We start from the raw sequence: 27,519 nt of genomic DNA, 5'->3' as shown, positions 1-27,519 counted from the left end.
CAGAAAGGCAGAATGAAGGCTCATGTATTTTATTGTTTTGAAAGTTTCTCCATAATCCAGATAATATGCTGCGTTATAAGTAAATGTCATAGAACACTTTTGGAACTTTTTCATTAGGGTTGTCACAATATCTAATGCATCGGTGACGGCTCACCTTCACAGATGCAGTATGTGTAGTTATTGAAGCTTCCCGGGACAACATACTTTATTGCTAAAAAGAAAAGTGTTAATGCTACATTTGTGACATTTTTGGTTTATGTTGTTGAAGACAATGGAGTTTACATAATTATACAGAAAATATAAGGAAGCCATGAAAAGCACACATTTTACATGATCATGTGGCCCTTGGATTATGATTTTTGACAGTATTGATTTAACGATTATTTTTCTGTTTCAAAAGTGAAGAAATTAGTTTTTATACCATGTATAATACTAAACTAAAATGAGTAATTATATTTAACTGTTTTAATGATCCCTTTTAATATTCACACCAGTTAGGTGGGTTTTTGTCTCATAAATGTAATTCCCCCAAAGACAAAGAGGATGAAAGTCTTGTTTTTTTTAGTTTTCTGGGGGTGGGAATGTAATTTTAAATTGCACATAGAGAAATCTTCTTCCATAAATGTTAGTAATTCAGACAGATTCTTAACCATTGTGATGTCTGATGTAAACTTGTAATGCTGTTCTCATTTGTCAGTTCCTGTCATTCCATGTTAACTGAGTAGCTGGAAGTTCTTCTTTGGATTCCCAAATTAATTACTATATATGGTCATGTGTGAAGGCACATAACTCCATACCAATTTTTTTTTTTCTTTTTCCACTTGGGAGAACTAACTCTGTTAACAGCCATAAATGTAATTTATCAGTTATAAATGATCCACAGTTTGTTTTACTGTCTGCTCTGCCTCTCTCCTTTTTAAATATCTTGATATTCAGATGTTTTTATTGTTAAGTGTAGTGTACCATATCAGTATTACTTAATTATATTTAAATATAATTGATAAGCACTTTTGTATTCTTTCCCAACCTTTTCTAATCCTTCTTGCACAAAATGCATGGATTTATGTAAATTGAGAGTAATTTATATTTTCAGTCTTTGTGAATAGCAAATGAGGTTGATTGTTAAATATAGGCAGAAGATTTGTTTTAGTATTTGCTATTCACTTTATCAACTGTGGGGTTAAGCAAATAAGGTAGTCCTGGTAAGGTTCCACATATTTCATTTTAATTCTGATAGGCAAATTGTGTAATTTTTTTCCTTTTATAAAAAAAAAAAAAAAAAAAAAGCTCATTTAAAGTTGTGCTTGTTACGAGTAACACCACAGAATTTTCATACAGAAGTAGTTTAATTCATACCAATGGAGAGTATGAGGGGGGTGAGAAATGTGGTAGTTAAATTCCAGCCACCAGCCTGTTCTGTCTATACATTTAGATATCTTCTCTTAGGAGACATACAGTATTTCTCCAAAGCGACTTAGAAAACATGCAGCTATAATTCCAAAACATGTTTGTGGAAAGGTATCACCATCCATTCTTGACTTAAAGTTAAGAACATGAATTTTTATTCATATAATATTCATATCATATACCACACTAAACTGAACTAAATAACTCTAAATAATTCTAACTGCTTTGTAAGTACCCTTTTGCAAGTGTAATTTGCTCTTTAGAAGAGCTAGAAAATGGGGGCATCATTTGTTTAAAAATAAATGTGGATTGTATGCACAATGCTTGAATTCAAAGATGGATGCAAATTTTGAAAGACTGGTTGGTGAGAATATAGTTATAACTGCTCATCACTAAAAAAACTGCTAGTGTAGGTGTCTTCCTATTAGTGTATGCAATTTTATATATAACCAGATAATTTTTACACAACTGCCTCAAGTTTCTCTCCTGTGGTCAAATATCTGAATACAAGTTCTTTCTGCTAACAGAAACTGAGCTGTTGTCCATGCAAGCTAAAATGTTCTGAAGGATGGTGTGTTTATTTAATTGTTTGACTTTGACTGTTCACTTGTAACAGGCTCATAGGAACCTCAAGCAAACATAGGCAGCAGTAATCTGTTTTTTTAGAATGTGACCTATTAAAGCAATAAATAATGCAGTTCTTTTAAAGTAGCTTGCAATTGCAAATACTCAGCTGATGCTTTCTTACAAACTTATTAGCCAAATTTGACAAACACTATAGTTGTCTGCAGAACTCCTTGATTGATGATTCGAAAATATTCTCTATCAATAACACAAATGGGTCAAAACAGGCTCATCCCCAGACACTTTTTTCCAGGGTTGACAGTACGTCCCACTCTCAGTAGTAGTGGTATTCATCCTTGGTGGGTATTATCTTACATTTTTCACACGTGCAGCAACATTTTCTAGTTGTTCTAAGCCATGCCATTGTGAGACAGCTCAGTCTTTTGTTCCAATGGGATGCCAGGGCTAAAGAGTTAAAGAGATAAATGTCAGTTCAGACCTAAAAATGTTCGGTTATGTAGCACAGTGTGTGAAGTACAAGTCAGAAGATGTTATACTTTATATTTATAATGCAAGGGTTAGACCTTACCTGGAGTATTGTTTACAGTTTTGGTCTTCAGGTTACAAAAAAGATATAGAAGCGGTAGTAAAAGTCCACAGAAGAGCAACTAGGCTGATTCTAGATCTACTGGGGATGAGTAATGAGGAACGATTAAAGGAGATGAGTCCCTTCAGTTTAAGCAAATGGAGATTAAAAGATGAAGTGATTGTAGTGTTTAAAAGTATGAAAGAAATTAGTACAGTCGATTGAGGTTGTTACTTTAAAATGTGTTCAACAAGAAAATGGGGACACAGTTGGAAATTTTGTTAAGGGCAAATTTCACACAAACATTAGGAAATTTTTATTCACACTGAAAACCATAGACACGTGGAAAAAGTTGTCAAGTAGTGCTTTGGACAGCACCCCAATTCTGGGAGTGACCCTTTGACTGCAAGAAGAATCTCTAGTGCTGGGTCATAAAAGCAGAATGAAGGCTATTCAATGTATTCAAGAGGATAAAAGTCCAGATTTTTTAGAAAAGCACTTGAATACCAGTCCTGAATTAATGTTTCCTTGATTAAGAAGATTTATAGAATTTGTATATTTGAGTCCACTTTGAGGAAGGGAGAGAAAATCAAACTAACTAACTAAAGATGCTTTCACACTCCTAATCTGTTTGCTTTATTCCAAATCGTTCAGTTACTTTGTTTTGGCTCCCACTTACTTCAGGTGCTTTTCACACTGTAAGCTTTCAAGCAAAATAAACACATCAATAAACCTCCCATGGGTGTGTTGTAGACTTCTTTCATTTGATAGAAACATTTTTTTCATTTGGGGGGGGGGGGGGGGGGGGGATTACCTTAGCCAGGGGTATTTGCACACTGCTGCATTTTCCATAATTATTAACTGGAAGACTACTTGAAAATTTATGCACTACTTAGTTTATGTGATGAAGAACACATTTCAAACAGTCTTGTGTACAACAGAAGACCAGCTCTGCTGATGACCTACACTGGTGAGCCTCGGTTTCACAACAGTAGACTTATCAAGTAATTTTAACTTAACTGATGTTGCGCGCTTGCTGTCCAGTTGGCACAATATGAATATACAGTAACCTCAATTTAGTTTATCTCAAAATCACGTCTACGGTCTTCACTCTTGTACCTACTTTATTTTTTTTATTAATATTTATTTTGTGATGCTCGGTTTATGTGTGCATTGAGGGGATGTGTTGCTTGTGCACATGGTATATTCATGGTCAATGAATCACTAGGGTCAAGTGACCAAGCTGGTGATTGAACCACTAGAGTCTAATGACCATAATATAACACACTTCACAGTAATAAATGTAAAAGCCAAAACTGTTAAATTTAGCTTTGGTTGGGCAAACTTTCAATAAAGGCAGCAAAGTCTAAATGGGATGGACTGGTATAGGCTTTTAAGTGTGGAAATAGTTGAGGATCAATGGAACAGGTTTAAAACATTTTACATGTAATGCAGGACAGGTACAAACCAAAAATTGGAATTGGTAAGAAATAAAAGCTCTATAGTGTGTTAATGAAGAGTTGAAAAAGAAGCTGCAAAGGAAAAAATGGCTCTCTAAGACTAATAATTCCAATGCAATTCATAGGGCATGTAGATAAACATTAAGAAGGATATTGGGGAAGCCAAAAGACAGAGAGGAATGTTGCAGATCAGGTAAAAGGTGACCCAAAGAGATGATTTTCAGTATTTTAGTAGTAAAAGAATAGTCAAGGAGGAGGAGAAGTGCATCTTGAATAGCACAGGGGAATTTAAAAACACAGACTGTGAATTAGCAGATGTTCTAAATTTGCATTTTTCTGAAGTCCTTACATGTAAAGAAGTGGATAACCTCCCAGTAGTAGCAGGGACTACAAAGGAGATATTGATTGATTTGTAAGAAGTATTGCATAGATTTAAACAGGCTAAAATCAAACAAATCACAGGGACCAGATAATATTCCTCCTTGAGCTCTTGGTAAGGTTAGCAAGTACATATTGTTAACCAACCACAAAGACTGCAAAAAAAAAAAAAAAAAAAGGTTCAGGGTTGCCACCCAATATACTTGAAAGTAAATGAAACAAAATGGTGTTTGTATATGTCCTTGGCAGGAAGTGACGTCAGGAGTGTTGGGGCTGGAAGTGAGATCAGGAGCATTGGGTGGGACTCCCTTCTGAAATTATCTGACGGCGCCAACCCCTGTTCCATTGGATAATCACTAATGTTGATCATTGAATTTGCTGCGTTTGCATTGGCCCTTGTTTATCAAATTATTTACTGATAATTTAGCTGGTTTAGGAAAATTCGCCCCCACATCATCCCATAATGCTTTGTGAGGCCAGCATGACGTACCCCGGAGATGTAACAGCCAATTTTGGATGGGTATATATAATGCTGATCATTTACATTACAGACTGGTTACGAAGGTTGCACATCTATATCACGGTTGCATAGTGGTTGGTACTATGAAGAGCACAGGATCTTGCTCACAGTTAGTATCACTAGTCTACTGGCTGACACACTATAGATTTGAACACTGGGGGGAAACTAGAAGTTAGCAGAGAAAACTCATGCAGATTTCATGGAAACCAAAAGGTTTTAAGGCAGCTGGTGAACTACTATAGCATCAGTATTCATACCAGTGTTTTACATTTTCCATAAAAACAAATGCTATAAAATGTAAAGCCATAAAGGTACATTAAAACTGTGTATAGTAGCCTAACAGATAACTAAATAATGCAGGTTCTTAAATTTTATTTTTATGAAATGTATACAGTATAAATAATTATCTCCTTTGGTCGCCAAACATGCAGGTCGATCTTCGAGTTCCATGTCAATATAAGAGAAGGTGATGCATGCCCTATGCGTGTGTGATTAGCCACGTGGAGAATGAAAACAAACCCTGAAAGAGCCTGACAACCAAACACCGGACACTCGATGAAACAATAACAAAAGATTTATTACTATTTACAAGATGTTTTTATCTTTTTGATAGAAGGAAAAAGTGCAGAGCATTAGCAGAGACAATTTGGAGAGCCTTAAGTGTGAATCTAAAAAATAGAACGAGCCAGTGGCTTCAGTCAATCAATCCCTGTGCACTATCGCAGTGGCGGAGGTGGTGAGCTGCTGCCGGGCTGTTTTCTGAAAAGCACACAAAGCAAGAGTTTCTCACATAAATTAACATAAAATGACTTACATATTTTTGGCATTTCCGCTTTGACTTGATGAAATATATGTTTGCGCATCTCTGTGTTTTTTTCTTCTTTGATCTCATGGAGGCACAGTGGTGCAGTGGTTGGCACAGCTGCCGCATAGCTCAGGTCACCTTTTTGGTCACAATAATCGGTCCTGTATAGTTCGCAGATGTTGCTGAGGGCTAGGGAAACACTTTAAAGATGATTTTACCACTATAACCCAGTCAGATCTAGTTCAGTTAGTCTGTTCCCCATGACTTCAATGCATTTTGCCAAGTTTGGAGAGATTCGCAAACACTTCCATGATTTCTCCAAAATTGAGGCAAAGAGTTCGCTTGCTTAATAATCACACATATTTGAGCCTATAAACTGTCTCCTAATTGCATGTGTGTGACAATGTATAAACCCTTGACACGTTTTTGGGAAGTTGCTGCGCACTGTAGAAATTCCGAAGTACTGGAAAATGGCAAATATTATCCTGTTATATAAAAAAGATGATCAGGCACATGCAAGCAACTATAGGCCAATAAGCTTAATATGCATCACAGGTAAATTAATGAAAGGAATTATTAAGGAAAAGCTTGAGCAACACATGGTAGGAGCAGGAAGTTTACTGAACAGTCAGCATGGGTTCAGAAGAGGGAGGTCATGCTTTACTAACATACTTGTACTATAATTCTATGAAGAAGCAACAAAAGGATATAATCAAGGTAGTATATATGATATTATTTATCAGGACTTTCAGAAAGTGAGAGGTTGGGGATCAGACTTAAAGAAGTTGGAGTTCAGGGCGTAATGTGTCGATGGCTGCAGAATTTGCTAAAACACAGGAAGCAGAGGGTTATGGGCAAGGAACCTGATCTGAAATTAGTGATGTTAAGCATGGCATCCGTCAGGGGTCATTGCTAGGGGTGCTGCTGTTTTTAATTAAAATATACATGTATAAGTGTGTGTGTGTGTGTTTGAGTGATTTGGATAGGAATGTAAACAACAAAATGGTTAGATTGGAAGATACTGGTAATCTATAATCCATTGGGAATATTGCAGGTGGATTTATACAGCATTCAGGCTTTGGTAGATGTGTGGCAGATGATATTTAATGTATTTATATGTGAAGTATTACTTGTAGGAAGTTAAAATGTTAATTCTGAACACGCAATTGGAGGTTTGAAAATTGAAAGTACACCATATGAAAAGGTTTTAGGAGTTGTAGTGGACTCTTCAGTGTCAACATACAGACAGCGTTCAGAAGCCATTAAGAAGGCTAATAGTTTTTTCCATTAATATAAGATCTGTTTTTGCACATCATCTTCATGATCAGGCTTTTCATAATGTTGTTGAATGGTTAGTGTGTATTGTCATAAGTAAAATGGATATCCTTCTGCCACAATTTACGACAGATTTTTTTTCCAACTGCTATTCTGGATTTGGACCTAAAGTTGTAGTAAGAACTAGGAATGTGAATAAAAATGTTAGCCAATTTTGAGGTTGAAAAATTTTAGGAAAATAAAAGTTTAGTAATTACACATCACTCCCTCTTACTCTTACTCCTCTTACTCATTATTTTCTTGGTGAAAATAAAATTCCAACATAAATTCCATGTTAAACTGCATTCTGATTATATACATTATATTTGGATGCATGAGTCTGACCAAGTGTCATAACAAAGTAGAGTAATTTACACTTTAATATTCTAATGACCAGAGGACTGCCGTTTCACATTAGTGGCACACGAGTGTTCCTCCATTTCCTGGTATGCAAAGGAAACAATTAATGCCAAAAATCAAACATGAAACACTTTTATCTTTAGTGTGTCAACACTGTATTGTGTAATAAAGTGCAGAAAAGTATGCAAACCCAAAATCTTTAAAGATAGATCAAAGTAAATTTAGTTCAGGAATAAAGATTTGATAGCAAAGGTAGTACAGTTTGAATCTGTTATCACAGATTAGAACATTTTAGTAATACAGCAGAAGTTTAAAAAAAAAACCAAAAAAAAAAAACCCCTCGAGTTCTTGTACCAGTGGAATTTATTTGAATCTGATTTCAATAACACACAAAGATATGATCTCTTTTACAGTCCAACATTAGTGCAAGGATCAGTTTAAGTAACACTTGAACACAGTTTAACATCAATTCAAGTACCACTTCAGGTTATATGTCAAAAATTAGGGCAGTCTGAATTGGATGAACACACAGACTGAGTCTCTCTTGCATTTCTCCATCAGTCTGTCTCTGCATGTGACACACAAGGCTTCCCTGAGCCATGGAGACGGAAGGAGTTAAGTTATCATTACAGTAGATGAATTTAAGCGTGTCTACATGGTCTGCAGTCAGACTTGCTCTTTTCTTGCACGATATTCCCTGTTGCTGAAAAAGTCATCCAGAAGGAGGTGATGTTTTAGGGACAGACAAGTATAATAATAAATTTATTATGTCTTTGCCAGGAGAGCCAAGGTGGGAAGCCATGCTGAATTCTCCATTTTGCTTGAAATGCAAGACCTTGCACTTTAACTTGTAATTTTAAGATATCCTCTAATTGCAAGAACTGCTGCTGTTTTGTTGTCAGCTTGCTGCTAGCCAGATGACACTTCTTAAATTATTCTACAAGGTATCTTGCAAACAACCCCTGTCTTGCTAATGTGAGAATCCTTCAGCACAGTTTTGAGGAGCAACTTTATGCTTCTCTTCCAAGATTTTCAGAGATGCCACATCAGCTGCATTATCATGTAAAGTACATTTTTAGAGAGAGAAACCAAACTTCTCTGTTGTCAACACCATCCAAAAAGCAATATTTTCAGCCAATGTGGTGTTCCTCAGGTAACACCGTGATCATTCTATATGAAGTCAGCTACCAGTCCTCATTAATGAAGTGGCTGGCATGTGACTCCTAAGTATGCCTGTCGTAATACTTGCCTAGGCATCTGTGGTCTTTTTTCGAATTTGATTTCACTTTTATGAATATAGACTTGCAATGCTTCAATTTGTATAAAAAGAGATGGGCAGTAATGTTTTGTCGTCTTGGCTGTAGAACTAAAGAGAAGCTTAGCAGGGTGGTGTGGGGAAGGTGGAGCATAGTTAAAACTGTATTTAATGTGGTTGAGCAGTGGCAATTGCAAGCAATTTCTGTCAGGATTTCTTGTATGCATTACAGAATAGAACAGAATAGAATGCCTTTTATTGTCACTATACACATGTACAATGAGATTAAAAGCAGCTCCTCCAGTGCAGACATATATGTAGAACACAACAAACAAATAAACAAATGGTGCAAAAAGTTGCAAAAAAGTTCTGCAACTCTATATACATATGGAATGAATAAATAACTATTGCACTGTTGAGTTATTGCACATTATTTAAATAATGTAAAAAAATATTGCACAATAATGATGATCATGTACAGTGAGTAGTGGGTGTTGGACCCTGAGAGTAATGATATTGTACAGTATACAGATATTGCACAGTTATTATCAATACCATTTAGATATTGGATATTGCACAGTTGATGGATAGAAGGAAGTCCAGGGGTTGGGGGGTTAGACTGTGTAGTCAGTGCATGTGTGAGTTTAGAATGGTTATGGCTTTTGGGAAAAAACTGTTATTGAGTCTGTTTGTCCTTGTTGTGATGCACCTGTAGCGCCTCTTGAGGGCAACAGGTCAAACAGATCAGAGCCAGGGTGGGAGCTGTCCTTGATGATGTTTTTTGCTCTGCTGAGGCAGCGGGAGGTGTAAATGTCCATCAGGGAGGGGAGAGGGCAGCCGATGATCTTCTGTGCTGCCTTTACTACTCTGAATCCTCTCCCTGTCTGCCATTGTGTAGCTGCCATACCATACTGTGATACAGTACGTCAGCAGGCTCTCGATGGACGAGCGGTAGAAGGTCAGTAGCAGGTTGGAGTCCAGGTTGTGTTTTCTGAGGACCCTCAGGAAGTGTAACCGCTGCTGAGCCTTCTTGATGACTGTTGTGATATTGTCTGTCCAGGAGATTTCAGTGGAGATAAGGACGCATAGAAACCGGAAGGTATGGACCCTCTCCACACACTCGCCGTTGATGTAAAGGGGGGCTAAGTTGGTGCTGTGCCTCCTGAAGTCGACAATAATCTCCTTGGTTTTCCTGGTGTTCAGAGCCAGATTGTTCTCTGAACACCAGGCTGCCAACTTCAGGACCTCTTCTCTGTAAGCTGCCTCATCTCCCTTTGAGATGAGTCCGACCACTGTGGTGTCATCAGCAAACTTGACGATGAGGTTGTTGTTGTGGGCCGGACTGCAGTCGTGGGTGTAGAGACAGTACAGGAGGGGGCTCAGCACACAGCCTTGTGGGGTACTGGTGTTCAGTGTGCGAATGGAGGAGAGGTGGGGGCCGAGTCTCACAGACTGGAGCCGGTTGGTAAGAAAGTCTTTTATCCAGACACATGTGAGAGGGGGGAGGCCAAGAGTGACCAGTTTGGTGATGAGAATGTCAGAAATGATTGTATTGAAAGCTGAGCTATAATCCACAAAGAGCATCCGGACGTAGCTCTGCTGCTGCTCCAGATGGCTCAGCACAGAGTGGAGAGCTACGGCGATGGCGTCTTCTGTGGATCTGTCTGTGTGATATGCGAATTGGTAGGGATCGAAGTCTTGGGGGAGATAGTCCTTGATGTGCTGGAGAACAAGTCCTTCAAAGCATTTCCTGATTACTGGAGTGAGGGCCACAGGGCGATAATCATTTAGGCTGGTGATGGGAGACTTCTTCAGCACTGGTATGATTGTGGCTGATTTTAGGCAGGATGGAATGACTGCCTGGGCTAGGGAGAGGTTGAAGATTTTGGTGAAGATAAGGGTGAGCTGGTGGTACATCCATAGGCATTGTAAAGTGTTCCTGGCCTGTTTTCTCTTTTAATAATCTCATTTTGTATGCACAGAAAATTCTGTTTTTGTGATAAGCTGTTTTTTTCAAGTGTCACATTCATTGGAATTTTCAAGTAAATTTTTTATGCAACAATGCACAAGTCAAAAGGCTTTAATGCTTTACAAACTAACCACAAACTAGTAGAAATGCTAACAGCATAAATATACGTAATAAAAGACGTAAAACAAAACCCTACATGTAGCATTTAGAATTTTTAACCCGTGTTTGAGAATCTATTTAAATATGTCCTTCTTATGTTTTTTTTTTTTGTTTTTTTTTATAAATTGTTCATGATGAACATAGAGGGTGGTGACTGCTACTTAAAATCTTCACATATCCAATAGATTTTTATATTCAAATGGTGTTAAGAGCTGAAATGTCCATTTATGTGTGTATTAGAGATTTTTTTAAATTGAAATTCCATGGTTAATTTAAAAATTGTGAAAAGATGGTATTGTTGCATCAATTTTGATTATCAAATGTATAAGTGTATTACAAAACCTGCCTTGGTAAGAAAGCTTTTGCATTTTGCTTCATTAAATCATAACTGATTAATTATAAATATTTTACTGAAATAAAGCACTGGCTGTTCATTCTTCAACAAAAAAAATATCTAGTTTTCTGCTATTATCTTATAGAAATATTATGCTACTTTTTTTTTTTTCTTTTTTTTTTTTTAATAAAGTTAGAGGATGTCGTCCAGGGAAAATTGTTCAGATGACAGAGGCAGAAGTGCGAGGGTTGTGCATTAAATCAAGAGAGATATTCCTGAGTCAGCCTATTCTTCTTGAACTGGAGGCTCCCCTGAAAATTTGTGGTAAGAAATGCAATGTTCAAATTTGTTCAACTAGCTAATATCTATCATGTGACTTGGACTATCAATAGTGTAAAAGACTAGCATCCAGCATCACTTGCACTTGTTGCCTTTCTTGAGATGCTTTGTGAAATTTGTCTCATTCTTTTAATTCAAAACTAAAATTATTTTATAGTAAAAAGTAGGCATTTTTGCCAATCTAGTGAAATACATTTGAATATTGTGTATCTAATAAAACTATTCTTTCACTTCTGGGTAAGTTCAGAAATCATAGAATGCTTTTTAAAATACAAACGACATTTCAGAACATTTTCTACATAAAGTAGGTTTAAATGATGGTCCAAGTGAGAAATAATATTGCTACATTTGTTAATTAGTTTTTGATTCCTAATATGTGGCCATATTATTCCTTTAATGTTAATTGACAAATACATTTTTGTGCTCATCTCTTGGCCTTTCTTAATTTATGTTTTTCTGTTTTTTGTCTGTTATTATGATGCACTTTCTCATCAGCACCTTGCACTCAGTACAGCAATGAGCACAATACAGAAGGGAGCCCTGGACTGGATGCCAGCCAATATGCAAATGCAAAGTTACTTAATATCAATTTTGTATGCTGCCTTTCAGTGTTTCAAAGTATTTCATATAATTCTGCCTGAGCAATAGCATCTACTTGTATGTAACCACCCCTAGTTGTACGGATTTAAAGGTTTGCTTAAATTATGTGACTGAAGTATATGTGAAATATATGAATGTATGTCAGAGAAACACAGGTGTACTTTAGCTAGAATCAAAAAGGATGAATCCTACCAATTAAGTTGAATATTTAATTGATAGGAAAAAGGCCAAAGCCTGAACAAAAGTGTTCAACAACATACCTGTAAAGCTTTTAAAATGAAACCCAGTGAACTAGTGGTCTGACTTCTCACCACTGTATTAGTGGCAAGTAGAAAAAGAACCGTCCTCATTCTGAAAAACTTCTTTTATGAATAATTTTTTATTGGTAATGCATGTTTGTTGTTAGGTGGCAAAATGTGTAACAATTTAATCTGATATAAAATAGTCTAAATAATGCAGGAGATTCTGCATGTCAGAGTGCTTATATAGGGTTACAAGCAATAAAAATCTGTTTCTCTGACAATGTAAATGTTAATTTCAAGCAAATGTCATATAATCATTTACTCCTATACATTAAAAAAAGAAAGAGTATTCCTTTCCATCATTGTCTATATGGCTGATGCCTATATTTACTGTGACTTTCATTATCCAGATAACAGTATTTAATGTTTATTTTTACTGTTGGAACATAAGCTTGTTAGTTAACAGTGTTGTTGATGGAGTAGAAAAAAATTAAATTTAAAATCTTGAGGTTTAGAGTCCAGTGCTTTAAGCATTAGTTTTAGCTAAAGCACTGCAAAGTTACCATGCCACTTAAGTTGTACATCTCAAACAGGAAACACTGGCAAAAGACTAGTATTTAAAGCACTTTAAATGTAATTATGATTTTTAAATACTTGTTTTTTTTAATAAATGTTTATCTTTTACTATGTATCAAAACTAATATTAATAAGCACAGATATTAAAATGTTCTATTGGACTGGTTGGACACATTGATTCCAGGGCAGTTGCCAATAGAAGGTCTGGTCCCTGTCACCCTGAATTGGATTGGGCAGGTTTGGAATGACCAAATAATATTAAAACAGCTACAGGCCATTTCCCTCTAACTATCACTCAACAAAACTGAAATTACTGTGTCTTTCCATACAGTTGGTACAAGTAAAACTGATTACAGTATAATATATTTGAAGTTGGTCATAGTAAAGGACTCTTCTGCTGTGGGTCCTGGCATATTTTACACTCCTTTCATACAGCATATTGTCCAATAGGCAGTCGTCAGCGAAACATACTATTTTTTTCAGCACTGTGATTGAAGAAGACTAATAAATTAGGGGGCATCTGTGAATTCAAATGACATGAGCAACTCTGAACAAATCAAGATAATTTGTAATGTTAAACATTATTTTTAAATAGAGCTAAATTTTAATGTAAATCCAGTACAAATAATTACTACCGTTGTTGGGCAGATCTAATTTTTTTATTTTTTTTTATTTTTAACTTTAAGAAGTGTGAGTTTGTGGTACTTTTTTTGGAGTGGCTCTCCCCTTCTCTACCTCTTCAGTTAACACTTTATATAAATTAATATTGCCAATAAATACTGTTTGGGTGTGGATTAATAAAAGGGATGAAGATACAGTAAAACTCTGGTCCTCTGTGTGTATATATGAAGATACACAAAGATTTTCATACTTTCTTTACAAGGACTTTTCCCTGACACTAAAAATAACAAAAATGTATATTTCACTTTCTCCTTTCTGTTGAAAAAATGAATGTAATAAGAAATTAAAAATATTTATATAGTGCTAAATGTCTTTTTCAGAAAGCAGATATGTATTTTAGGGAAAAAAATTAGTTAACCTTTTATTACCAGTATTGTATGCTTTAGCAACATTTCTGTAAATGTGTATTATTGTTCATCTGTAAGGTGTCTCTGTTAAAGATTTTCTGCCCTAAGTAAACTGACAAGAGGCTAATTTTAAAGTGTATTTTCTCTTTCTTTACAAAACTATTTACCATTCAGTAGTTAGAACTGGTTTGTACCTGTTTTGAATGTGCTTGCTGGTTGTTGTTAATTGTATCTTCCCTTAAGACCTCCCTTAACTTTTTTTAGTACTGTTGATTAATTATCAATCATAATTTTAATGAAGCTCTGGGATAGATTCAGGAGAGGATGAGAAAAGTGTTAATCGGAGGTTATTTTATAGTAATTATGAGGGCCTAGAGCTCAAGTTTTTTCATGTCTATAATCGGAGCATAATCTTGAACGTTATTTTGTATTTATATCCTGATGCAGACATGAATTAGTGGTATCCTGACCAATTGTTCAGAGTACAGACCATTGGGTAAATGTTGCAGCAGAATTTTTTCACTTCTTACTAAGTGATGTTTATCGTCCTTTTTAGGTTTTTATTTTGAAAAATCATTTGCAGTAAGTTAATTTTGGTTTTGCCTTGTAACAGTTTTGCTACAGTGTAATGTGCTTTGCACTGCAAATAAAGATTAGGGAGGCAACTAACTTAGAAAAGCTGGCTGGGATGTGGACCTAAAATTAACTCTGGTGAAACCTTTGTAATCAATTTAACTCTGTTTTGTTTTTTGTGATTGTGTGTATACTTTATTTTAATAAGATTGCAGTACTAACCCTTAAAAATGTCTTTATATATAACTCTTTTCTTTGCCTAAATGCCAGGTGACATCCACGGACAATATACAGATCTGTTGCGTCTTTTTGAGTATGGGGGTTTTCCACCAGAAGCAAATTACTTATTTTTGGGGGACTATGTAGACCGAGGAAAGCAGTCTCTGGAAACTATTTGTCTACTTCTTGCGTACAAGATCAAGTATCCTGAGAATTTCTTTCTCCTCCGAGGGAATCATGAGTGTGCCTCCATCAATAGAATCTATGGTTTCTATGATGAATGTGAGTGTTTTGAAATTTGTATATGTGTTGAAAGAATAAAGAAAAAAATCAGATTTGTATAGTTTCCATCCCTATTTATGAATATCTTTTTTTTTTTTTTTTTTGGTAATTTAAGCTTAAGGAAAAAACTACATTTTATCTTTAAAAATGTTATATTACTAGTGTAAAATGTTGAAAGACTGAAACAGAATAATTTTGAATATGTTTTAATGGAAATACTTCTCTGATTAGGTGCCAGTTCTGCAAATGTATCCAAAAATAAGTGCAGGTATCCAAGTATATTTTATAGGTAAAGTATTACATATCATCATTGACTAGTCCATTTTACTTCTCTGGAAGGTAAAAAACGATTCAACGTCAAGCTGTGGAAGACATTTACGGACTGCTTCAACTGTTTGCCAATAGCGGCCATCGTTGATGAAAAAATCTTCTGTTGTCATGGAGGTGAGCAATTATTATGTCAAAAACACCTGTTACCATGACCTTCACTGGCAGACTAAAAAAAAAATCAAAGTGTAACACTCAGTGAACTTTGGTTAAAATGTTATTTCATGTTTTTAAAATGTAACTCTTGTTTTTCCCTTTATTAACATTTATTAGAAAATCTCTGTGTGTCCCTGTGTGCTGAGCATAACACTAAGATGCACAATTTATAATGTGTAATGAATACAGTTGGAGCTCAGACCATACACTGGTATAGAGATGTTTTAGCCAGAAGATTGATTCAGATACTTCAGAAGCTAAAATACATTCTTTATTATATATAAAAACTCACTTATCTCTTGAAGCACATGTATCATATAATTGAAATGTGTTTTTGTTTTTTTGAAAATTGTCATATATGCATGCTTCTGATATTTGGCTATAATTTTATAGCAGTAATGAAAACCGATATCTATCCTTGTATTTAAGTTACTTCATTCCCATTATGACGGAATTGCACATGAATGTGCTAACCTAAAAAATATCTTAAGATTTGGCTGTCATCCTCTGCAGGATTGTCTCCAGATCTCCAGTCAATGGAACAAATACGTAGGATCATGAGGCCTACAGATGTCCCCGATACTGGTAAGACATGAACTATTGCCTATTAATTGAGCATGTATATGTGCAGAATTTGGCAAAAGACTGAATTTTGAATTTTACATTCTTGAACATTGCTTCACTTAAGTCAGTTTGGAGGCTTCCTTAGTTTAGTGTTGGAACCACCATAATCAATTTCATGCACATGTCGGAAACTCTTGCATCTAGCTGATGGCTTGTCTTTCTTGAAAGTAATAGGACAACTCATAAATGAAAGTTTTTAACTGGATGTTTCTGCTACAACAGGGGTTTTGCTAGTCACAATTATCTATAATCTTTAGCAGTATAGCTAAACCTGTTTTAAATAAATACATGGATAAACTGTTCACGTCTATTTTGACACAGGGGACTTTTTTATTTAATTTTAGCGTATAGGTTTTTCTGATGCAGTTAACAACAGTTAACTAGTAAGTAAAGTGAATATAAAATGAAGAAAAAATGTGCATACAAGAGTTTCTAATATACATAAAATTGACAGAAATTAGGTAAGCATACCGATTGACTACAAAACTAGAGTAATAGCTGAGATTAGTGTTATTTTGCTGGCACAGTGTACATATGAATAATTAATTAATTCTACTGTTTATTTTGCTGATATGTTACGTTATAATCTGCTCTGTTAAACAGACTCCTAAATAAATGCAGATATAGATAGCTAAAGCAGATTACTGTAGTTTAGTTTTTTTCCTCCTTGAATTTCCCTTGATAAAGGTGACTTCTATTTGAAACCACAATAATGCTTGAGCGTCAAAGCATTTCCTAATGAATTATAGAATTCTTGTATAAATAAAACCTGTTAAAAATCTTGCATGTACTGTAAATATTAGACTTGATGTGTAAGTAAACAAATTGGATTTTTATGCAAATTTTACTAAGGCAGTATTGGTCATATTTGCTTATTGGGTTTAAAATCACCTTGCTTTTGTTGCTGTAATATGTAATATGTCAATCTTTGACAAAGACTTTTGGAAAAACAATTAGCCATGAAAAGAATGTCAAATAACTTAGTGTCAACTTAGATGCAACTGGATTTCTCCAGCTCCAGTCCTGGAGCGCTACTGTGACTGCAGGTTTTCATTTTAACCCTGTCTTTAGTAACAAGTTTTTGCTAGTAATTAGCTTCTTTTTGTCTTGATTTTAATATACTTGCTGTTAAGGACTCTGACCTCTTAATTATTTATTTTTTCCTTAATTAGCAGCCAAACAATAATGAAATATTAAATGACCAACAAAAGGTGATTGTCTTGGTAATTTTGGGTTGCGTAGATCCCCAAAACATTTTGATGGTGGTCTTAGAAAAAGGAAAATCGACAATTTTAGATATGTCTGCTGTTTCAGAATGAGAGCACCAACAAGCCATGGAATTAAATAATGGGTTTAATTAACAGTTTGTTTTCTAATTAAGAAACTGGTTGGCTCATTTCACATGAATAAAGAAATTCAGAGGTCTAACTCTTAAAAGCCATTTAAAATGAAGGGCAAACAAGTTACTTAACAGCAAAAATGGTCACTAATTTTAAAAACGGGTTAAACTGAAAAACCTGTAGCCATATTTACAATACAGGGCAAGAGTTGGAGACACCTTGCACTAGGGTCTACCAATTAGAAAGTGCACAGGCACTCCACAAGGTAGTGTGCTGAGCCCCATCTAGTACTCTCTGTTTATATATGACTTTGGCCAGACACAGTTCAGTCTCCATCATTAAAGTGTGGTGTTGACAACACCATTGCAGACCCGATCATCCACAATAATTAGATGGCTTACATTGAAGAAATTTGCCTTCTGAAATAGTTGTGGCAGGACAACAGTCTCTGTCAACAAAACAAAGGAGATGGTCATTGACATGAAGCAGGAATCAGACCACACTCCTATTTACATTGAAGAGGGTGCTGTAGACAAGGCCAACAGCTTTACATTTTGTACAGTTCCTGTCTATGAATATCCAAAGTTAGGCACAGAAAACCTTGCATATTGGCACAGCTTAGGCTTAACTCAAAAGAGGGCAGTAAAATTAGCTCAAAATAATACTTGGAAAATGGCTCTCTAATGTCCAAGATATATATAACAGGTGCTTCTGTAGAGTGGCCAGCAGTTTTATTGAAAGCTTCAACAATCTTGCTCTGTTTTCTCCTTACTTTGCGGAACACATTGGCTTGGTTGTGGTTGCTTATCCTTTTTTTTTTTCCTTCTCTTATCTCCCGCAAACCCCAAAAACTTTTGGCTTTTGAAATTTTCTTTTTGGACCTCTCATCTCTGTTTTTTTCACTTCTTCACACAATTTGGGGATTCTTTGCAGATTCTTTTAAGCTGTGTCATATTGGATGGAAACTGTCAGTGAACAACTGTTTTCAGGTTTCTTCAGAGATATTTGATTGGGTTCAAATTTGGACTCTGGCTGGGCAATTCAAGAACATTCCCAGAGGTGTCCCAAAGCCACTCCTGTGTTGTCTTTGTTTTGTGCTTGGATTCATTGTCCTGTTGGAAGGCAAACCTTTGGCGCAGACTCTAGTCTAGGGCACTCTGGAGCAGGTTTACATTAAGGATATGTGTGTAGTTTACTCTTCAGCTTTCCCTCAGCTCTGTCTAGTTTCCCACTTCCTGCTGTGGAAAGAGCACTCCGGAGCATGATGCTGCTACCAATGCAACATACATCACTGTTGGAATGGTATTGTATAGGTATTGAGTGGTGGCTGGTTGTCTCCGGACATGGTGCTATGCTTGGTTTCATCAGATCAGAGAACTCCTCACAGCCTGAGAGTCGCTTTTATGCCTTTTTGCAATCTCCAAGCAAGCTTCCATGTGTCTTTTAATGAGGAGAGGCTTCTATTTTGCCATTCTGTCATAAACATCACATTGATATAGATATTTTATTAATCCCCGAGGGGAAATTCACATACTGCAGCAGCAGCATACTGATAAAAAACAATATTAAATTAAAGAGTGATAAAAATGCAGGTATAACAGACAGTAACTTTGTATAATGTTAATGTTTACTCCCCTGGGTGGAATTGAAGAGTCACATAGTGTGGGGGAGGAATGATCTCCTCAGTCTGGAGATGATACTTTTCAGTGGATGCAGTGGATTCTCCATGATTGGCAGGAGCCTGCTCAGCGCCCGTCGCTCTGCCACAGATGTCAAACTGTCTAGCTCCATGCCTACAATAGAGCCTGCCTTCCTCACCAGTTTGTCCAGGCGTGAGGCATCCCTCTTCTTTAGATAGATAGATAGATAGATAGATACTTTATGCTGCCTCCCTAGCACACCATCACGTAGAAAAGGATGCTCGCCGCAACCATCTGATAGAACATCTGCAGCATCTTATTGCAGATGTTGTAGGACGCCAGCCGTCTAAGGAAGTATAGTCGGCTCTGTCCTCTCTTGCACAGAGCATCAGTATTGGCAGTCCAGTCCAATTTATCATCCAGCTGCACTCCCAGGTATTTATAGGTCTGCACACAGTCACCTCTGATAATCACAGGGTCCGTGAGGGGCCTGGTCCTCCTAAAATCCACCCCCAGCTCCTTGGTTTTGTTGGTGTTCAGTTGTAGGTGGTTTGAGTTGCACCATTTAACAAAGTCCTTTATGAGGTTCCTATACTCCTCCTCCTGCCCACTCCTGATGCAGCCCATGATAGGAGTGTTGTGCTGCTGACCACAATGACAGACCTGCAGTTCCCGAGACGCACATTGATGTGGTATTGCAGTGATGGTTATCCAAATTAAAGTTTCTCTGATTTCCGCACAGGTTCTGTGGATCTCGGCAAGAGTGACCATCACGATCTTGGTCACCTTTTTTGCCATAGCTCCTCTTCGGTTTTTTAATTGGCAAGCCCCAAAACACCCAACCAACCAAATGCCACTACCTTTTTTTTTGTTAACGCTCTGTAATTTTTCATACCACCACCCCGCCCCTCATTCACTCTTGTGGGTGTGTTTTAACCTGAGTGACAACTAGCTATACTACATCTTAGCAATGGACAAAATAAAGCATAAACTTGCAAATGGAGAACTACTCAAAATGCCAAATGAGTTGGGAATGGCTTCATTTTAGAACAATTATGACCTTGCTGTAGCAAAGGAGAAACAACTGTCTGGTTACGTTACAGTGCAAAGCATGCTCTTCTGTTATGAGGTACAATAGCAAAAGAATTGGCACGTGTTCTCTTCAGCAACATGTGGACTGGGTGTGCAGCTGCTCCATTTCAATAGCATGTACTAGACATTATGGCAAATGTCTGTCACAGTACTTCTTTGCACCTTTAAGTCAGTACCAGCTACTGTCAAAGCCAAGATTTCTGATAAGTGCATAGACTTTTGCTGTTGGGATATTTAACAGGAACGAGATTGCAACAACAAAAAGACAGAATGTTGTTAAAGAAATATCAGAGATCCTGTATGATATCGATTTTCAGATTGACCACAGACATGTGGACTGATGATTACCGTAATGTTAGTTACCTGACAAAACACTGCCACTATGTCACACCAGAGTACAAGCTGAAGTGCTTACCACTGCAACATTGCCCCTCGAAGAAGCAAAATCAGGAGAGTGTTGCATCGACAGCTCGTGCATGAGCTCAGATTTGATGATGTTGTTATGAACAAAGTTGTCTGGTTAACTGATCAAGCACCAAACATCATTTGTGCGTTCACACCCTATCGTTGCCTGGAGTGCCAGGATAATACATACATACAACACAGTTCTCAAACATGCACTAGATGTTAACAAGCTTTCAGATATTGTTCCAGAAATTGCAGAAACATTATGGGCAGCAAACAGCCAGCCAGCTGACAAAAACAGTTCGGCAGACGTCAGATACCAGGTTTAGTACAGTTTTTCTTATCTTTCAGTCAGTCAAATATGTGTACATCAAGCTTTGATAAAAACTTGAAAGCCACAGGGAAACCCAAAGAATTGATAACTTAGTCCAGAGTGTCCTAGACATCTTTTTTTTAGAGTTTTTTCACCAATTTTGGCAGGCTCAGAGGGAACTGGAAGGTGACTCATACCCTTCACTTAATCTCGTCATATTATGGCATGAGAGACTTAAAAATGGCATTGTAAACCTGTGGGTACAGACAGCCCACTTCAAGCAATAATACGCAAAAGACCTCTAGAATGGGTAAACAAAAAAGGTCCAGATAGAGCCAGTGCCCAAACCTTTTATATTCTAATGGCCTAAATTCTGCCAGTTAGGCATGTTTTTCAATATTGAGAGGGAAGATATTCATCAAGAGGCCAGGCGTCTGATAGCCAGCTCTACATCAGGTGACTAAGCACTTGGTGAACCTGCAGCTAAGAGAAGAATGACTATAGTGATGGAGTTTGAGGAATGGGTGAACATACTTATGAATGAAAACAAAGCTAAAGTTCAAGATTACATAAAGCACATTCACACCATGGAAGATGAGAAGGATGTGTTGGGTTGGTGGAAAAGCTACAAGACATCTTTCCCTCTGTTTGCTTGACTTGCCCGCTGTGTGTTAAGCATCCCTTCAAGTAACAGCAGCAGCAGCAGCAGCAAGCAGAATTTTAGTGCAGCAGGCAAAATGATAGACCAGAAGAGAATGGGGCTGAAACCATCAACTGAGGTGCACTTCTGTTCCTGCGCAACTCCTTATTAAATTAATAACTTCATAATGACTATAAATATTTCTGAGTTTGCCCAACAGTTTCATTCATTTGAAAGACCAACAAAAGTTCCTAGTTCACTGCCAGTGATAACCGGTAAGACAAATAGCGTATAATTTATCCTTAAGCAATACTGTGCATTGCAAGGATGTGCAAATAATCTGACAAAGCTCTTATTTTTAAATATTCTCAAGCAATATGTGCCCTGTCATTTTAGACTTTGCATTTTGTGGTGTCGTCCGCTTGGCACCACAACTGTTCTAATCGCACAGTATTTTTATTTACTGAGCTTATTGCAGTATGCAAAATAAATCGGGGTCAATGAGCACATTTATGATGTCAGGTTTGGGCTTCTGACTTGCTAGCTCCAGTTGGGCAGGGTCGGGTTGGGTCACATGGTCTCAGGTTTGGGTTGGGTTCAAGCTTTAATTTCAGGCCTGTGCAGACCTGTGGCTCCCATGTTCTCTTTTAATGTTTGCTTACATGTCACCTGGTCAAGACAATGAATGGATTAACCCAACATTGTATGTTTCTGTTAAAGCCATTTAAACAAAAATGTTCTCCCTTGTAGACAATAAAACGTCATCTTTCTAATCTAAATGTACTGTAAATTTCTGGCTATTTTGAAGGAATAAATGGAGGAGAAAAGTACTAATTGAGGATAACAAATGTGTAGCAAATACAGTACCTGATTGTTGCATTTTGAGTGCCATAAGCAGGAAAAACTTTGATAGACAAAATGTTGGTTTCCATCCGATGCTTTCTCTGTCCATCCCAGATTATAAATTGTGTGTATGGTGTTCTAACTTATGCTGTCTTTTTGGCTGTTTTTTTTTTTTTTTTTTTAATTTAAAGACAACTTGACAGATCCCGGTTCCTGCAATCCAAACATACTTTTTCACACACGCACTGTTTTTGTGTTTTTCTAATACTCATTTAATGTATTTTAAGAAAATCTAATGTGTGAAAGGCACAATGATTTCATCAACTGTCCCATCTGTTTCAGGACTTCTGTGTGATCTGCTCTGGTCTGACCCAGATAAGGATGTACAAGGCTGGGGAGAGAATGACCGAGGGGTATCTTTTACTTTTGGTGCAGATGTGGTTAGCAAATTTTTGAATAGACATGACCTTGATTTGATTTGCAGAGCTCATCAGGTATTTTTTTCTCTTTAATACTCTGGCAGTTATATATATGTTTGTTCATTTTGCAAAGAAGTTGATAATTTTGATAACATTCATTGTTGCAGGTAGTGGAAGATGGGTATGAATTTTTTGCAAAGAGGCAACTGGTCACATTATTTTCAGCTCCTAATTACTGTGGGGAGTTTGATAATGCAGGAGGAATGATGAGTGTAGACGAAACATTGATGTGCTCCTTCCAGGTGAGCAAGATCCTTTACTAAAGATCTCTGTTAAAAATGTACAGTTGCGATTATGAAATTTTAAAGAACTTCAGAATTTCATAATCTAATTTAGTACAGCATCTGCTGAAATATTTTAATGGGCCTTCTTTGCAGCTTTTTATTGTATATATGGAGAGCAGCATTTTTCCTGAGATTAATTGAAATTGTCAAATTCTGTTGATGTTTCCTGATATGTGTCTATTGGACTGCAGCAGTGTCAGAGTAAGTTAGAATGTGCACATAAGATAAATCGGGTAGTTCATTATGATTATGATCTTTACAAAGCCCATCGGATTATAACATTCAACGTTGTAATATCGGGGGAATTCTCATGTCTACAGAATTGCACAATAAAATTCAAGCCCTGAATTGCATTTTGGTGTTTGTGAATGCTAATAATATTTTACTTATAATATTTTACTTAAATGATTGTTGGGCAACTACTTGAATACATCAGTATTTATATATTTTAATACAAGCACAATATTGTTCACTGAAATTATGGAAGGATTTTAATGAAAGCCATTGAATGAGATTTTTATTTTTGTTATAGTATTGAATAGATATTAAGCATCGTAAAATTTCACTGGTATTTGTATCGAATCCTAAAACTCTAGTATTGTGACACCCCTAGTTAGGAGTTACAATTACCTCCTGATATTAAGCACATTCTCAATAAATTGTGTTTTGGAAACTGACTTGGCACACCAGAGGAATAATTTGTTAATGTTTAAGATATATTTTTTACATTTTTAATATATTGCACCTTGGCATTGCTCCACTTTAATTGACTGACTTCAGCGTTTGTAACGGTCCTTTATTTTTCCCTCCTCCAATGTTGGTCCTGGATAACGGTCTCCTATATCTGCATATATAATGTGTATCATAAGTTGAAATATTTTCCTGTAGAATACTGTGGGTAACCAAAGAGTATAGAAGATAAAAGTAACTTTTTCCTCATAAGTGAAGTTACAGTAATACTAATAAGTGTTGCATTTTTCAAAAAATATTTTAACAATTTACCTTGTGTTTTGTTTTCTGAATTAAAGTCTATCTTCACTTTTTACAGATCCTGAAGCCATCTGAAAAGAAAGCAAAATACCAGTATGGTGGTATGAATTCTGGACGGCCTGTCACACCACCTCGGACAGCACCTCCTCCCAAGAAACGGTGAAGAAGCAAATGTAAGAAAGAGATTGTGGGAGTCTACACAATGATGATGACAATGAAAAGAGCAATTCAATAGAAGCAATTTGCATTTTTGAACTGTGTAGTTACTTTGCTGCTTAACTGCACTTTCACCAAGCAATCTGGCTGTTAATGAAACAAATAATGTACATTCACCTAGGTGTGCCTCTCCCTTTCGTTTGTGATTAGATTAGAGTTCCCCATGTGTGATGATCATTAAGATGTGGCCATATTTGAAGTGTTAGTTTTATATTTTTCTTCACTTTTTTCTTACACAGCGGCATTATAATTTATTTTTCCTTTTTTGTTCTTTGACTTTTGCCTTTTGGAGCATATATTGTAGATTTTGTACTGACAAATATTAAAAAAGGAAAAAATAAGCACCACAAACTTACAGTTAGGTACTTTTTAAAGTATTTCCAATGAAATGGTATTGCATGGTTTAAATATCTTTTAGGTTTCCATTCTAAAATACAAGTTGGTTTGAACTGGGATTTGCTCTTATGCAGCCTAATTTTGGACTTACTTCAGTTAGTTATTTTTTTAAGTTAGCTGTATGTTTGGACCCTACTTACAGCTTTGTGTGTAAATTCACCATCTTTTATCTCAATATGAAGCTTCTGAATCTTCGAAGTGAGTAACACCATGAACATCTTGAGCAGCTTATGTCTGATATCATAGCAGTATTCTTACAAACCACCTTTATATGAACTGAAATATTAATACAAGTCCAACTTTTTGCTTTTTTTTTTTTTTAAGCTTATTCGTTGTAGGATTGGGTGGACTATTTGTGTTTGCCTACTATTTTCTTCTGAGAAAATATTGCTGTTATCAGTGGAAAGGGTGGTGTTAAGTTATAACCTATGTTCACTCATTACAGTATAATAAAATATTTGGATGTTTCAAAAACTTTATTCAAGCAGATTCCATAAACAGCCCCAGAACCCTCAAAACGGAGCACTGCTCATGCTGGTGGTGTCATTGGGTAAAATATTTGTGGTTGGTGATACAAAAGGAGGGGTGCTTCATGACCTGAGACCACAGGTATTCACTTAAAGATGCGTCATGATATGCAACTTTTCCAGCGATTATTTTAGTTTCTCTGTAGCCTTCATTTCAGTAATTGTAATGAGTCTGTGGCACGCGCCTGTGCATGGCAGTCACCTAATGTGACATACTGAGTTACACTCTCAGATAAAATCGGACAAGCCTGATTTTGTCTTTAATTATAAGGTCAGGCTCTGCGGAGGTACAATTTCTATAATGCAGTGATGAGAAATAAGGAATGTGGCTGTTTTGGATGTCACAAACTGATGTCCCCCTCTAGCCTTCATTTCACTTGACATTTTACATAAGATCAACAACTGGTTGGCAGGTCTGATATACTCAACAACTAGACATCTCCTAACATGGCATTAGCTTTATTACTGAGTGTACAGTATGGGCTGTGACCCAGATGTGATATAGGCACTGTATTGGCACAGACTGACACCAGAGGCACGGGTAAAATACACAAAAGAATTTATTCTCTTCAGCCGTGGGACATGTCTTCCCTTTAACACTGGCACTACACAGTCCCCAAAAACACAATCTTCTTTTCCTCCACTCCTCCCAGGGCAGCTTTGTCCTCCTCCTCCTGACTCTGGCGCCATGAGTAGTGGCTGCAGGCTCCTCTTGTAGCCCACCCGGAAGTGCAGCAAGTGCTCGTTGACCTACTTCTGACCGCGCTCCTGCCCAGACGGGCTCGTTAAGCCATGCAGCTCTATGCTGCTCCCCTGGCGGAGGCCACGGAGCCCAGCCCATAGACATAGAATTACTAGACGCCGCATGACCAGGAGCATCGTGCGTCAACAACACTACCATATTGCGAGTGGCACTACTGTAGAGTGAAGTAATGAATAATGTGCTGCTTGGGATTGCTGTACGCTGCAAACCAGATCTTGGGGGATTACATTTCATAGGTAAGACTGAACAATTGTTTTGGTTATATTTGGCCATTAGAAAATCCCGTTTTATAATCTTAGCAGTCAAGGTCACCTTACAATAAAATTAAACAACATTAGTAAAATTAAAACAAGAGAATGATAAATCAAAAAGCAATAATTAGCAAACAAACAAAAATAACTGGCAGTAACGGTGCAAAATTCACAATTGGTATGCCAGTTTGAAAAGATAAGTTTTGAGGGCAGCTTTAAAATGGTGTTATTGAATCGAGGTGACGTATATGAGAGGGAAGAGAATTCCAGAGTCGAGGAGCACTATGAGAGACACTCGAGCTCCCATAGAACTGAGTTTGATGTGCGGTACAGAAAGTTGAGCTGCGGATGAGGATCTGAGTGAGCGAGAGGAGTGTAAGTCTGGAGGAGATCAGTGAGGTTGTGGAGAGCTTTAAATGTTAAGAGCGGTATTTAGTATTGTGTTCTGTAGTTAACATGGAGCCAGTGAAGCTGACAGGGAATCGGTGTAATTTGTTCAGTGGATTTAGAACAGCAGGTTATTATCCTGGCAGCAGAATTTTGAAGAAGTTGTAAGCGATTGATAAGTTTTTGTGGGTTGCCAGATAGAATAGCATTACAGTAATCTATACATGAGGTGACTCGGGCATTAACCAATACTTCAGTACTGTGTTGCGTAAGAACAGGACCAAGTCTAGAAATGTTTCTCGGACTGCCTTCTTCCATCTACAAAACATTACTTATATGGGAGGAATTATTTAATAATAATAATAATAATTATTATTTAATAATTGCCATTGGCAGCACGGTGGTGCAGTGGTAGTGCTGCTGCCTCGCAGTTAGGAGACCCAGGTTCTCTTCCCGGGTCCTCCCTGCGTGGAGTTTGCATGTTCTCCCCGTGTCTGCGTGGGTTTCCTCCGGGCGCTCCGGTTTCCTCCCACAGTCCAAAGCCATGCAGGTTTGGTAGATTGGCGATTCTAAATTGGCCCTAGTGTGTGCTTGGTGTGTTTGTGTGTGTGTCCTGCGATGGGTTGGCACCCTGCCCGGGATTGGTTCCTGACTTGTGCCCTGTGTTGGCTGGGATTGGCTCCAGCAGACCCCCGTGACCCTGTGTTCGGATTCAGCGGGTTGGAAAATGGATGGATGGACGTGCTGACGTATCGTGTCGACTGGGCAACACAGTGAATGCGGCATCTATCTATATATGTCTATGGCCCAACCAGGATGAGCTCCGGTGTTCCATGAAAGTGGCCTCGATGCAACCTAGGGGGGTTGCCAATAAAG

General features: G+C 37.1%; 1 protein-coding gene across 1 annotated transcript in view; it reads left to right on the top strand.

Moving 5' to 3' along the window:
- LOC114652730 (serine/threonine-protein phosphatase PP1-beta catalytic subunit-like) overlaps positions 1-25,194 on the top strand; it is a 45,019-nt gene extending 19,825 nt beyond the window's left edge. The window contains exons 2-8 of the mRNA XM_028803052.2: positions 11,304-11,435; positions 14,740-14,970; positions 15,310-15,414; positions 15,967-16,038; positions 22,693-22,844; positions 22,937-23,071; positions 24,162-25,194. Of these exons, the coding sequence (XP_028658885.1) occupies positions 11,304-11,435; positions 14,740-14,970; positions 15,310-15,414; positions 15,967-16,038; positions 22,693-22,844; positions 22,937-23,071; positions 24,162-24,266 (932 nt within the window). The 3' untranslated portion in view covers positions 24,267-25,194. The remainder of the gene's footprint in view (positions 1-11,303; positions 11,436-14,739; positions 14,971-15,309; positions 15,415-15,966; positions 16,039-22,692; positions 22,845-22,936; positions 23,072-24,161) is intronic.
- The last annotated feature ends 2,325 nt before the right edge of the window (positions 25,195-27,519 follow it).

This window comes from Erpetoichthys calabaricus, chromosome 1, assembly GCF_900747795.2.
Source record: "Erpetoichthys calabaricus chromosome 1, fErpCal1.3, whole genome shotgun sequence".
Lineage (NCBI taxonomy): Eukaryota > Metazoa > Chordata > Cladistia > Polypteriformes > Polypteridae > Erpetoichthys > Erpetoichthys calabaricus.
The sequence above is the reverse complement of the archived record's forward strand: the minus strand, read 5'-3'. Positions and strand labels throughout refer to the sequence as shown.